The sequence below is a fragment of the Carassius auratus genome, chromosome 40 (genome assembly GCF_003368295.1).
Source record: "Carassius auratus strain Wakin chromosome 40, ASM336829v1, whole genome shotgun sequence".
NCBI lineage: Eukaryota > Metazoa > Chordata > Actinopteri > Cypriniformes > Cyprinidae > Carassius > Carassius auratus.
Window position 1 is genome coordinate 14,858,324 of NC_039282.1, and position 15,795 is coordinate 14,874,118.

The following is a 15,795-nucleotide window of genomic DNA, read 5'->3' on the forward strand; positions in this document are numbered from 1 at the left end:
ATAAATCACAGGTGATTTATAACGAGTGGTTCCGTGCATTACTACAGCGTTTTTTATATTTAAAGGATTTGCTACTGATGGTTCAAATGTGAGTTTTGAGCAGTGTAAAGTAACACTTATTGCTTTTTCATTTCTCCAATCAAAAATTCAGACATGGTTATTTTGTTTACGCGGTGCAATGTGATGCAACACAAAAAGACAGTATAAGTCATTATAATCAGTAATTATGTCCCCACTGGATGCAACAAATGCATTTGTAATGGGTTTTAATGTTTTTGTCTCGTCACTCGTAGGTTTAGGGTTGGGGTAGGTGTACATGTTAATAAAGCCTCACACCTTATTAATATCATGCATGAAGCAAAATCTGATAGGTGGCACTTTTCGCTATCGAATTATGCTACCATCGGTTTTAATGGGAGGTAGCAAAATTTGACAGTGTAACACAAATCGTCAGAACACAGTATGGTGAGGGGCGTAACATTTCATTACACCAAATAAATGTTCTTTTTAGAAACATCATATGACCCTTTTAACCTTTTGTCCACATGATAAGAAAGAATGCAAAATACATTTCAAAACCTTTAAAATTGCATGTTAATGAAGAATGGAAGTGTGCAAAACATATGACAAGATTTATAGGATGAATTAAGGAGGAGCTCAAACTACACTCAACAGCCAAGTCATTCGGACATATTTTTGCTCCATGATATTGGCACAGATTCTGTGTAATAAATAATTCTTAGTGACTGCATATAGTTCTCAAGCCATTCAATTCTCACTTTAAGTGAAACTTAGTTCCCAGGACATATACAAGGTGAATTAAATTAAATTAAATGCTGGAACAGTAAAAGGAGGGGAAACAAAAACAAATGATAGTATGACTGAAATGTTAAAGTGTTAAAAATAAATAAGTAAAATAAAACACGTTTATTCTGTGGCACTTCTTAAAGGAGCCAGTGGCTCAGGATTTCTAAATATAATATCTAAATATAATATTTATTACAATTGTACAAATATTACACTTTTATGCCACCATAAATATACTTCGAAATAGTAACTTGACTGTAATTAAATTACTTTAAATAAAGTAGACAAGCTACAATGTGTCCCCAACACTGTTATCTAGTTAAATGCAACAATTTGACATTTAATTTTTAAACTTTTTCCTCTAATCGGTGAACCTATTTAAGGCCATAAACAGCTTTGAAATTATTTTGGAACGTAATGCTTCATACACAAATGTCTGGAAGATAAACACAAGCATACTAAATTAGCAACTAACGATGGAGCAGCCTCCAAACATGATCAATGAGAAAGGACAAGAATGAGCATCAAACAAATGGCCCATCACATACAGATGATCGTCCATCGCCTTACTGCACCTAGAGGCTTGTTAAAACCGCACTACAGCAGCTGGTGAAGCATCAGTAACTTGATTGGAAGGATTATGCAGCCTTAGGGTTGATGGAAATAACCGTTTTCTCTGAGGGCGATATCAGACCTGTGAAAATCCATTCACTTCCAAAAGTGGCCTCAGTCCCAATATCAATTAAAATCTTGTCGGGACATGCAGAGCCATGTTTGGGAAAAGTAGTGTGAAACAACAAGCCCAATCACAAACACGGCAAAAAAAAAGCAATCTCGCCCACCGCCTGTGGTAAACTTCTGTGCTGTTCAACATAATCATTACACAAACAAATCCCCACTCCCTTTAAGTATTTTTGCTGGAAGATAAAAAAACTGCTCTATCGTTGCATGGCGAAGATAGAATGGCTATTCAGAGGTCTGAGCTTTTGTTTCCTAAGTTTTCTATTTGAATCTTCGTGTTACCTGCTGCTGATTTAGAGTCAGATAGGGTAATGAATCTGAATGGCGATAACTATTGGCTACTTCCAAAGGCGCAGTAATGCTGGCCTATGGCACCCGTGCCAACAGTGGCACATAGAGTGATAATTGGTGGCATGCAAACAATAGGTAAAAATGCTTACTGACATAGATTTTGATGTAATAAATACTTTTAAAGTGTGAGAATTAACTTGCGCAAGTCTACAGATGTGCGCGCGTGTGCGACTGCTGCACATACTTGGCACTTCAGATCAAAGCCACAGCACTCGTCAATGTCAAAATGACTGATATGCCCAATCAAATCAAACTAGGCGGGGTTTACAAAGGCAAAGCGCGAAGCGTCAGTTTAACATTAAAAACAGTGAGGTAAGATGAAGCTGCAAATCATTTGAGATGTGTAAACTGTCTGCATCTGTCTCTCTACATAATCAATGAGGCTAAGTTCAGTTATTAGGGAAGAAAAAAAATTTGAGCTTACTCCTTCCTCGTTGCTGAGAAATACAAATGTATCGATTCAGCACTGATTAATAAAAGTTGCGTGGCAGTGCTGACAAAAAGTTTATGAGCTTCTGAATGTTACTTTTTGCACAGCACAATCTCAGATCTCTGTTTGTGAGTGGTGTGTGTGTGTGTGTGTGTGCGCGCATCAATTAAGACTGCAATGTTACCCTCCATGTTGCTGAGAAATATAAATGTATCGATTCAGCACTGATTAATAAAAGTTGCGTGGCAGCGCTTACAACAAGTTTATGAGCTTCTGAATGTTACTCTTTGCACAGCACAAACTCTGATCTCTGTTTGGTGTGTGTGTGTGCACACATCAATTAAGTCAGCGCATTAATAACGATGGTGATAAAAATTTGAATGGTTTTAATGCATGGGGGGTTGGGGGTGGGCACAGTGATTAACTAGAAAAATGTTCAATAGCACATCATGCCGAAAATGTTGCCGATCGCTGGCCTAGCCTATTGACAGGACATGGGAATAATAATGTATATGCATTAAAGCTTTTATTTGTCAATATGCCTGGCTCTGAGCAAACATCCACAGGGCTGCAGTCTAACTGTTACTGGAGCCTGGCCTTATTAATACTGCTATTCATCCCGTGTCCAACTCGAGCCAAGAAACAGCATTAGGCCCGGGGCCCTGCGGCCTGCATTGGACCAGCCTCGCTGGCATGTGTATGTGCGCGAGAGCGAGAAAAAGAGTGCACCTTTTCTCCTCCAATGATTTCTGGATGAACCAAAAAAGTTCTTTATATCAATTAGCCAGACAAGTGTGCAATAGACACCTGTCACCCCATGAGCCCTCCTCCCTGGCCTATTATGATCAAGGACCGTCTGCCATCCTGTTACACATCCGTTCTATAAAAAATAAAAAAACACCTAGGCTGATCTCAGATCGGTACACCTTTCCACTTGGGTGAAAACACTGTTGGCCCGTATCTGGGCCAGGGGGCCGTCCCAGCTCTGCCTGAGAGGCCAAGCAACGGCTGCATAGCAGACACAAAATCTGGGGCACAGACCATCTGGCTGACAGTGCAGTCTGAAGTGAATAGGCTGTCGGAAGTTTGTTGCCAACATGGCTAGCAGAAGCAGGACATTAGAAACCATAAAATCACCCACACACACGGCTATACAAAGTAAATTTTCTTGTTGAGGCAAGATAAAAAAAAAAAGGAATTTAATGCTCTGAATTCCGCAGCTGAGGGCAATGTTCTCCTCTAAGTTTTTTTTTCCTTTTAGAAAAAAAAATCCCTCTCTAATGATCTTACATGCGAGCAGCGATGCTAAAAAAGGTAAGTTAATCACCACCCCACCTCATGCCCCCAAAAAGGAAAAATAATTCAACCTTCACGCTCAACAAGGCAGTGATAATTCAATATTTTCTCCATGATACTTCTTCGAGTTCATACCAAGCCACGCTAATTAAAAATAAAAAAAAATCTGAATTCCTCACATTTGAAACAACAATTAAACAGTCTCTCCTTGTACTAAGACACAGAGAAGTCATAGTTAGCCTGGAAAATAACACCAGCCAGACTGCAGCAGAACATCACAGCTACAACTCCAACCAAACTTTGTTCTATCAAAGGACAAATTCAGTGAAAAACATTCACCCTCTCACACTATTAACAAATACGCAGCAGACTTGCAAATGTAAAGTGGCTCGGCATGAGAGAGCAAAAGCAAACAGTTCTTACCTTGGGTTGAGCGCGTCTTGGAAAGGCAACTTTAGGATCAATCTAAATGAGACAAGGAAGGAGAGAAAGAAATATGAGAAAACTGAGCTTGTGACACTGTTATGTGAAGAGGAAAATTAGAAAATATTAGAAAAAGCCAGCAATGCGCTGTGACTACTCGATAACCTTCATGGAAATTATAGCATTAATCATGATGCAATGCTCCATGTCTCATGTGTAATCTCGCCTAGTTATTACACGCTAGTTGCATGAAGCCTGTGTATGACAAAATCGAATAAAACCTTACACCGGTTAGAGCATAATTACTTGATTAGAACATAAATAAACAGGTGGCATTATATTACACACCGGAGATAATTCAAAGACTCGCTGAAGAAGTGCTTGCGGCCTCGGGGAGGTCAGGTCGACATGGCAGGAGGTGTTTTAGTGAGCGCTGTAGATTTGCGGAGAATCAAGACCAGGCATTAGATCAATACATCCACAACCTCCTTCCCCCTGAGGGATTATCATTATCCCACTGCACCACACTGCACGAGGGGTTACTGCTCTACCTAGAATGCATTTTGGTATGCGATAGGGCATTGCTAGGTTTATTGGTAGGATAAGCTATGTTATTTGATTGTATTATATTACAAATGAAATGTAGTTTTGCACACATCGTGATTAAGAGTATTTGTAATTTACATAAACCTCTGGGGTTCTGAGATTCATCCTGGATATTAATAATAATTAATTCCCTAGAGGGGTAAAATAACAATATAAATATGTCAATTGCAGTCAATGCTTTTTTTTTCTCTCTCTCTCTCTACTAGATCTTTGCATCATTATACATTTTTTAATACTGCAAAATATGGATGAAAAATCATTTTAAAAGATTGTTTCATTAATGATAAACAGGTATTATTGATTTCCACTAGCTGGCTTGTTAGACTTCATCTTAGTGAACATTGCTTATTTATTTTAAATGCTCAAATAAAGATTTTACATTGCGGAATAAGTGAGTTCCTGCAGATCTGCTGTTGTGCAAGCTTTGGTCATTTAAACATTCATAGACTAAAACAACAGCCCTGCTTTTTAGCACACAGGCCAAAAGCTTGGGCAGCCAGAGCACTGGAAGGATAGGATGGTAGATAATCATGCATGTGAGAACAAAAACAGTTCAAAGACTTGCCTCTGCACTCTCATTAAATGAAAAAATAACTCAAGGGAAAAAGATCCATTAGTGCTATATTGCTCTTGAATTTACCACATGTCTGAATACTTTGTCACTTCTTATAAATAGTAAGGAAAAGAAAAGCAGAATTGTGAGATGTGGCAGCATGCAAAATAAATAAACATGTTTTGGTGGAATATGAAGGAAGGGGTATCCTGGTAAATTAATTTGACCTAAACATAATTGCAATATGTACAGCAAAAATAAATAAGTATACAAATCAAATAAAACCTTTCTGGAGGGAAATGATGCTGTTGTGTTATATTTTAATTCAACCAGAAAAGTGCTTTTAGAGAAACCGGCAGCAGTCTTTCAGTTGTCAATACACAATGCAATTCTCACCCCAGGCTTTCAGAATTACAGATTACACAGCTTTTAATCAAATGTCAAACAAGTGTGTCAAGAATATCTCTGTACATATACATCTGTGGTCTGTTTTCTTTGGTCCATTTGCACTCGTCAAAACTGACAAAAAATAAATAAAATTGGACAAGAAAATGAAAAAAAAAATAATAATGGAAAATGCAATTAAAACGTAGGGGGCTTGATTGAAGGATTAATTGCAGATACTTGTACATGAAGCAGGTACTTAATTTATTTCTAAATAAGACAACTATACACATACACACATATACAATTATACATTCAAATATATATATATATATATATATATATATATATATATATATATATATATATATATATACACATAAACATACACATACTCATATTATATATACATTCAAATATATATATATATATATATATATATATGCGCAAACATTGTTTATCTTTAATATAACATCCATATGAAATGCAAATGTAAAAAAGCTTATAAATATATGGATATTACACTTTTTGGATATTACATGAATTTCTAGTAGTAAATACATATGCAAATAGTAATATTTCATAATAGTTCTTCTATTATAGCTATCAAAAGCAGAGCTTTCAACTGCATGTGCAATTTAAATTGGTTCTTAAACCAGCACCAGTGCAACATCCTCCCAGCTCCTGGTCTCCAGATGGAGCTGAAACCCCAGAGTCATGACACAGCCACCCCAACCCTGACAATGACATCACAACCCAGAGCTCAGTAATCCCTGCTTTAGCACCAACCGTTACAGTGCACATGATCTCGATCCTGGATACATCACTGCTAATGCTAGCTTTCTTTTTCCCCCTCAGCCATTCAAGAGCATTTAAACGTCAAACATTGACCCACTTGTAACTAAAAATACAAGTGTGCCATGACTGTCTAATCGAAACAGCCCTACTTTTGAGGTCCAAATTACAAGTAAGTCCTCAATGTAATATTATTTTATTAATCAGATAGACATGTTCTCCCTCCTAAAGGCATTTTGGCTAACATCAGTCAATTCCAAACTGGCAGAGAGAGATTGAATGAATTGCACACCTGTATTTCTAACAGATTTAGGGCACAGAACCAGGAGAGGTGGCGAATATTCACTGGCTGTGCTAAATTACGATTCAAAATTAATATGCTAGATTTAAGTAAACAATCATCAGTAATCTACCTGCAGCTATAGGTGGGAAATAAACAGTTTAACAGGTTAATCTGCGGCTGACCAAATTAGCCACCTGATTTTATCTAATCAGTACAACATCAGTGAACCTTAGTTTGGTGTTTTACATCTTTATGCAAACAAATTCTTCTTAAACCAATGATAATAATGTTAAATAAAATAAGTTTTGACTATTAAAATACATCTCTTATTTGTATGGTTTTTTTTATTATTATTATTCCAATTTATCTTCATTTTTATTTGTATTAGAAAGGGTCTGTGTTGCAAAAAACATTTTTATAACAGTGTTACTAGCAAATTGCCTACTCACCTAGTAACAGAAAAATTATTCTAATCCCGTTTTAAATCACAGAATTACACATTAATCATTTTTTAAAGGAAAGCACTGGGAAAGCCAATACACAGTGTTCTGGGAGAAGAGTATTAGCCATAAAATTCCTGAGGGAAGCAATGAACGGCTTTAAATACAGTCAGTCTCTTGATATGAACTTGCAGCAACATGGCATCCATTAAAATAAGTCAGTGAAGGCGGTATTTGTCCACACCCTAGCTATCCCAAATAAAAGGCTCTTTCACTCTGGACTCCTACAGGTAACTAGCCGCTGCATCTACAAACAGGATAGATGGTGACTTCATACATAAAAAAAAGAAAATAGAATCCATAATAACTTTACAGATACAGCGTCTGCTTATTCTGGGGTTCACTGTCCCATGGAAATCTAAATGTATTTCAGCTAGGATTTAGATTAGGTTGAAAAAGGCAAACCTATTTCTTGCTGACAGAAATGTAGGTATGACTCAGTTTGCATAGTTACATGGCCAAGGTAAAATAATATAATATAAACACACAATATTTTCCAGATTTTACTCCTATTTCCAAACAGAAATGCTTTAGAAGAAGAGTCCATACTATATATGAAATGTTATAATATAAATACTATAGTAAATATAAAATAATCACAACCTCTACAGGTAAAAAAACACTTCAAAATAGTTTTCAAAAATTTGAATCTTTATTTTAAAAAATATAGTTTAATTCAAGTTTTCGTATTAAAAGCATGTTTTAAAGTTGAAATAACAGCAAACTCCATGCAGGCATGAATAAAACAACTGAAAAATAAATTTGAAAAAAATTCAAATAATAACGACACATTAGGAAATAAACAATGCATAACACTTAATTGTATAATAATGGGAAAGTGTACAGCAGTACACACACTAATCTGCACCACAAATGACAAAGTATCAAGTTCAACATAAATGTAAATATACTATGAAAATACAAAAAGAAACAAATGTGATCCAATTAGTTTACCATGTAAATCATCCACGTAAAACATTTCTAGCTCAGCAAGGTTTACACTGAACTAATGCACGTATCCAAAATGCATCCTTGCCCTGAGCAGCATCCGGAGTTCTGTCTGGAAAATTCAGTCATGTACAAGAGCGCAAAACACTACATCATACATTACAAGTCTTACGTCACAAAATGTGCACGTTGGAGTCATGATCGAACAACAGTCCCTTCTTGCCCCATACCTCGATGAGATTTAACCCTCTGTTCCCCAGTCCCAGTTTGGCAAGCAAGGGGTTAATCCTGCTGAGGCATGTGAGGAAGACAGGACTAATTATCTGGCTACTTATTTATGTCAAGTGCCCCGCTGTTGTGTGTGTGGTACAATGACAAATTCAGCGGGATGCCTCGACCCAGGAAAGGGGTATGATAGGAAGACTGCGTGTCTTTTCACCACTGAATGGTCACAGATACAAGCATGTATAAACAGCACTTCAAAAAACAAATGCACATAGAAGGGAACGTACCGTCTTTGAATCTAATTCGTGGTGAGGTTGAGCTAAGACTTTATCTACACTGGCCGCATCCGCAAACGTAACGAAGCCAAATCCCCTGGAAAACAAAACAAACAAAACCACAGACATACATTAGAAGCTGACAGCAATGCGCTACACGTGTATGACTGGTAAGCTTGTTAACATATCCATTCTATTCTATTATTAAACGCTGCATGACCTTCAATATCTAAAACATTTGCAATGACATGTTGTCTTAGAAATACAGTCAGTGACAAAAACAGTATTGCAGTTTGCACAAAAAAGAAAATTCTGTCATCATTTACTCACCCTGGTGTCATTCCAAACCTGACTTTCATTTGTTTGAGGAACATAAAAGAATCTGTAGAATGACAGCTTCGGTCACCGTTCACTTTCAATGCATATTGGGAAAAAGATGCAAATAAAAGTGGATGGTGACTGAAACTGTCAGTCACTAACAATTCCTTTTGTGTTTCACAGAATAAACAATGACAGAATTTCCATTTCCTTGTGAAATATCCCTTTAATATACCCACACTATTACATTATTTAGCAAGAATTTGTTTGAGGAAACGTATCAGATAAACATTTGCATAAAATGTTACCTTAGAAATACAGTTTGTCAAAGACACATAAGGACTTTTCACGCCACACTTAATCCTGGGTTAGTGTCTTTTTAAACACTGAGAAAAAGTCAGTTACAAACTTATGCTAAGAAACGTTTCAAACTTGTAATTTGACAAAGCTTTTAACCGTCCGTTATGGAAATCTGCAACAGAGTTGTTTACCAACAGTCAACCAATCATAAACGGGGTCGGCGCTTCGCTCATTAAATATTCATACGTACTGTACAGTCGCAGAAACTTTCACGCGCAGCTTAATTTAAATGTTTGAGGGGAAACAATGTATTTATATATTTAATTAATTTATTTTATTTATTTTTTGCGGTACGTTTCACAGAATGAAATGCAACTCGAGAGGATCTGCGCAGCGACATTTCTACTGATATTAAAAACAGGTCGCGTGTTGTACGCTTACAGTCAACGTTTTAATCCTCATTAATATGCAAAATAAGCTGCTAACGTAAAGTGCAAATTCTGACAGCTCAGGATGAATTACAAACCCATGGTAAAGTATGAACAGTGTGAAACACGTAACAAAATACCCAGGGTTAAGAATGGCAATTTCAAGTGAGAAAAACCCACTAACGTGCCAATGTCAAAGCCAGAACACATGCAACCGCATTAAAGCGTTCGGTTTATTAAAGACATTTGGTTTAACATGAATAATCCCAAATCAATGTCAAACTGTATCCTGACCACAAACCCCGATAGTCTCCTCAACAGCGCATAGCATCTGAATAACAGCGCAAGGGCAAAATCGACAATTTATCGCTTAGAATAAAAAAACTCAATGTGTTAAGGGATTACAAAAACAAACAAACCCAAAAAAATAAAACGTGTCTTCTCTTTTTTTACCTGGAGCGTTTTGTCGTGGGATCTCTCATCACCATACATTCTCTGATTTCTCCAAATTTGCTAAAATAGTCTCTAAGGCTGTCTGTGAAACAAAACAGAGAGAAAAGAGCGCACATGAGCGAAGCATTCATGCGTTAAACACACACCAGTTTGTAAATTAAACGCCCCCCTGGATGTCTGACAGGGGTCGAATAGAGGACTTCAAATGACGGCACATATCCCGCACAGCGCGCGCCAGGCTGGACACAATGAAAGAAACACAACACAGCCCGACAAACGTGTGCAAATGACAGCGAACCATCGGTCTCTTACCTGGTGAAGTTTGCCAGCTGAGGCCACCGATAAACATTTTACTGTAAGGGGAAAACACAGCAGAAGTGAGTCCAGATGTCAGATCGGCCATTTTGACGTGTAGCTAGCGACAAAAAAAGCAGAGCTAAACGAAGGCAAAGCAGAGCGGTGTGTGTTTACTGAGCCCCGACGGGCTGTGCTCACTAATACACATCAAACAAGGGTGTAGTAGTTGCGTGCACCCGGAAGAGCGTTTTTAAAACATGCTCACTGGAGAAAAACACACAAGGAAAAAAGTCAAGTGCTGTCAGCTTTGCCTCGGACTTACCCCGGGTCGTGTTGCGAATCGTTAGGGCTTCCAGATGTGGCTTGGCTCCCGTCTCCCTCCATGGCTAACCCAACTATGGCCAGTAACTAACACACACACTGTCAGAGCTAAGAGAATATTACTGAGCCGGGAATGCGAGCGTCACACGTGGGATCAGCTCTGCCTGGCTCCCTCCCCATCCCGTCCTTCCATTGACGTCATTAGCATGGCCCCGCCCACCCGATGCCCAGCGCATGAGGATCAGATCACATCGCATCACTTTTATTGTCACATCACCGTAGACACACAAGCGTAACCGAACGTACAGTATTCACATTATGCATTTGTAGACATTAAAGACGTGAATGTAAACAATACCACAGAAAGTGATACACTGATACATCTGAATATGATTTCCAAGGTCCAGAGAAAAACTGGCAGTCCAGTGATCTTTTACTTAAAGTATTTTGTCATTGCAACCCAAGAAAGAGAAGTAGGCTATTGCATAACAGATAATATTAATGAGAAGTGATTCATTTTTAATAGCCTACTTCTCCCCATGGAGAATTCATAACTTATCTTCCATTTGAGTTGCTCAAAGATGTCCAAAAAGCAAGCAGGGTGTAAATTAATGTACAGACAGCCTTGTTTGATTAAATCAGTGGAGGGTGTAACCCCAATAAAAAAAAAAAATACAAAAAATAAATAAATAAATAAAAATAAAAAACAGTTTTTGTTATTGTGAACTTAATATTAGATTAAGAAACCACATTTAAGCTGCAGTCACATTTGTAACATGCCATATCATTCATTAATAACGAATATAAATGTATATTTTCATTTATTCATCAATAATTCAATAGTTCATCAATTACTAGCAAATTCTAAGTGAAAAATCTTCTACACCAATTTTTTTTCAGTATAATGTACAAAATACAATATGCATACAATAAGGTGATCAAATCTAACAGTAATAAATACTTAGTCACTGACCAAAGAAAACATGCTATTTAGAAATATAGATATTTCCAGTCACATTCTGAAGCACTCGTGCAAATGTTATATATGATTATTGTTTTCCACTGTGTATACTAGTGACTGTACAGAATACACCTCCTTTGTGACTTGAAATTCACATTCAACTTGAAATATCCGAGCCACCACACACCACCTGAGGGTCTGTGGACCCCTTGACTTCTGCAAAATGCAGTTTTACAAATCAATTAATGGTCTTTAAAATGCACACAAAGGTTAAGGGATCCTGTGCTTATTATCCATAGAGAGGGGGAAGAGAGAAAAGGAAATAGAGAGAAGGGGGCTCAATTAAGGCTGCCTGCTCAGTGGATTTTCTGTCATGCTACAGTGATTGCTGTTTATTTCCTGCAGCTCTGTTTGAGAGAGGCTCCGTGGCCCGAAGACACCTCATCATTCTTCTTTTTTTATTCTCTATACCTATACCAATTCATATTTCCTCTTCTCGCCCCTGCTGTTAAAAATAGCTTCTGAACAACAGTTAGAACTCTTGAAGTAAAGAGCCCACATAAAGCCAGTGTCCAGAGGAGGGAGGCTGAGATGCTCTTGATTGGCAGGTGAACCCGCTGTCTCAGCTCACTGCCTAACAGGCAGCTTGTTGGTAAACTGACACACGGGTACCTATGGGGCACAACCCAGAAAACGAAACATCTCTCTCTCCTCTCAGTTTATTCTCTCGGGGCTTTGAGCAAGAAAAGACCACCGTTTTTAAAAAGAAAAAAAAAGAGATAAACAATGTGCCAAAAACACACTTGTTTTCAATTGTTTTCTAATTCTAGTAAGTATTAATAATAATCATTATCAGCTGAAATTGAGCTCGCTTCTGCTCTTCGCCCGAAATGTCATTTCTGTTAAGTTCAAATATGCATCACCACTGCCGTTCCATTTCATCGTAATTCAATACGCAATTAAATTTCTGATAGGCTTTGGCAGAACATTTTACAGGGTATTTAAGATAATCGAAACGACATAATTTCATAATAGGATTTGATAAGCAAGCATAAAGGTAGGCAAAATAGTTTATTCAGCACGGCTGCCTTTCATTTTAGAAGAAAGTACAGAATAGCATTTCATCTGACCACCTGAAAGCATGTTGTGTTTTATGTCTTGTAATTTCTCTGGCATTACAAGGAGGCACGATGCCAGATCTTCACAACTGGGCCGTCAAATAGGGCTGTTTTTACAATCACGGCTCATTGAGATTTGGCATAATTGAACAGGAAATGACTGTTCGGAGCAAGGTTTTAAATATCTACATGATGTCCCGAGTGTTTCATAGCATAGAAGCCTTAAAGAGCATTTAGGGATATGTTTATTGTGAGGGCAAACGTTTACTGGTTCATTAAAGAACACTGTGGACCTCATTAGACCTTTTATTAGTGTATCATTTACTTGTTAGAATTGTATTACCAGTAGCAGAACTAGCTCAAAACATTTCTGACACCTTTAATTGTCTGATCACATAAAAAACTAATCTATTCATGTACATTTCGCAGCGTAGATCAGCTATAAAATCATCTACATAATAAACACACCGCTGCCACGAGACGAGGCATCAGTTTCATACACTTGTGAATTTTACCATTCACCATATGCATATTCATGTTGCTTGTGACACGGCTGTCGGGTTTGATGAAATGAAATTGAAATTCAACTTTAAAAGAAACACACATCAAGAGGATATTTAAATATACACATTTGCATTCGGCAGTTTTGAAGGCACGCTTTATTAATGCCGCAACCCTCGCCATTATTAAGTTAAATCTAATGTCTCTGGAAATCCATTAAGTCTTCAAAACAGCACAGAAAGACATCTGAACTGAAAACCCTTATTAAAGCCTAGACTAAGTGCACAACACGGATCTGTCCAATTAGAGCCTGTGCATTTTGCAATTAGAGAGAACATTTTAATGTGCCAAACATTACCTAAAATGGCCAATCTGACAATGGGGTTAGAAAATATCTGCTCAGATCTTTAAATGGATAATTCGAAAGATAATACTTCATGTTTAAGAAACAGTTTTAATGGAGGTTGAAATGATAAAGAATGGAGTCTCGTCACGTTGTCGCTTTTAAAAGCAGCGTTCTGGTTCTTATGAATGATGATCAAAATTTGATAACTTTTTGAAACCCAGGATGATCACTATTAAAAAATTAAGAACTATATCAAATGTTTTGTTTCTTTTGTTAAGCATTTAGAACGAAAACTGCTCTGAAGTCAACAAGTGATACTAGTTAACCTTTTTTAAATTGCTAATTAAGTGGAATTAAAAATAGTTTCTTATTATAAATCACACATTTGATTACAGTCACTAAGACTAATTTGGAAAAGGATGAATTAAACACCTTTGAAACAAATCAAATCCGGCTCAAAAGACCCAAGAACCAATGGAATCAATACAGAGATCATCAATCGTGTTACTGACATGGTCAGTATGTGAATTACAAATAAATCAATAGTCCTGTCACATCACCACTAAATGAGCATTGAGCACTTCCTCAATCACGTTATCTGATGTGCATTATCCTGTCACATGAATTGCTGTTTCTTATCACATCCAAACATCCATTCTGTTTTATTTCCATGCACAGATTGTTCCACAATCAACATTTGGCTGTTGCTTTATTTACAGAAATGTTGGTTCGACAGATCTGTCATATTGTCACAAGCCCAATATAGCATTTGAGCTATTTTGTGCCTGTCAATATTATGAGATGCCCACTGCTAATGCTCCGACAGAATCATTTTAGGCCATGTTCAGTTCACTATATTCAAACACAAATTTGTATCTTTTCTCCTTTATCCACACCTGTACACATCAAGGAATGTAACAAAAAAGGCCACAGAAAAAATGTTAGCGCTCATTCTAATGATCTGCCATCAAAGTTATTGGCACACGCTACAAAGCAGACACTCTATTCATCAGCCGCTCAAGAAGCTACGCTCAGACAGAGGCTGTGCTGTACACATCAGTGCCGAGCAGATGGTGTCAGTGTAAGAGGAGTTGCTGAGGGCCCTTTATATGCTTTTATGTGAACCTTCAGTTACTTAGCTCTATGTCTCCAAGTGTCTGTCTTTTTGTCGCACGTCACTATTCAGCCACTATTCGATTTTGTTGAGGATGCCAGAGACAAGTGATGCGTCAGTCACTTGTGAGAAAGCTAAAAATATGAATCAGGATGCTTTTTTTTTTTGCATTATTTTCATAATAATCTTGGCCAGGACACTCCTATAAAAGAGATTCTTAATCTCAGTGAGGTTCTCTCCTGGTTAAATAAAGGCAAAAAAATAAAAATAAAGATAAATTGTTTTAACATAATGTGGCTAATATATGTATATATAATATACATATATTTTTTTGCTTTACATAGAACAAATATAAAACCAAGCATAATTAATTTTGAATAAAACACATTTCAAGCAAAACCTAAATTTTGCAAGATTTTAAATGATAAAATAATATATATGTTTATAAAAAAGTTTTTTCTAAATTTTTGGGCCACTGTTTTGAGCACGTGGAAAACCATTTGTATAAATATATCCATTGTTTTATCATTTAAAAACCTTGCAAATCTCTTTTAGTGAAAAGTTTTACTTGAAAAGTGTTTAATTCAAAATAAATGATATTTGGTTTGATATTTTTCTGTTTAAAGCAATGACCTTTCTGTTTGTTGAGGTGTTTCAAATACTTTTAGAGCCGCTGGATCTGTTCAAAAGGTGTTTTAGAAGCACAGATATCAATGTCCAGCGTGTTTTAAAATCAATTTGTTCCTTGGACTGTATTAATGAAAGGATAAATCAGACTTATGCCTTGATGGTCAGGTATCAGATTACTTTGAAACGCTTCCGAATCGCCCTTGTGGAGAAAGTCTCGATTATTCCGTCTCGGAAGGCTGGGATCATGGTTACGGTTTTAGACAGAAGACAGAAACAGAAACATTTCGCCTCATAATGGATGGTAATAAAGAAAAGTGTCCTTGGAGGACGCAGAATGGACTTCAGCCTCTGCTCGTTCATTACTGAAAATGAGAAGGGAGGTGAGATACGA

At 37.0% G+C, this 15,795-nt stretch overlaps 1 protein-coding gene across 4 annotated transcripts in view; it reads right to left on the reverse strand.

The window, feature by feature from the left end:
- msi1a (musashi RNA binding protein 1a) overlaps window positions 1-10,957 on the reverse strand; it is a 38,568-nt gene extending 27,611 nt beyond the window's left edge. The window contains exons 1-5 of one of the 4 annotated variants that reach the window (XM_026226794.1): window positions 10,736-10,957; window positions 10,429-10,469; window positions 10,117-10,198; window positions 8,630-8,714; window positions 4,049-4,090 (exon numbers count right to left, since the gene is read on the reverse strand). In XM_026226794.1, coding sequence (XP_026082579.1) covers window positions 4,049-4,090; window positions 8,630-8,714; window positions 10,117-10,198; window positions 10,429-10,469; window positions 10,736-10,797 — 312 coding nt within the window. In that variant the 5' untranslated portion in view covers window positions 10,798-10,957. The other 3 variants (XM_026226795.1, XM_026226796.1, XM_026226798.1) reach the window with 3 other exon arrangements.
- Window positions 10,958-15,795: the final 4,838 nt, after the last annotated feature.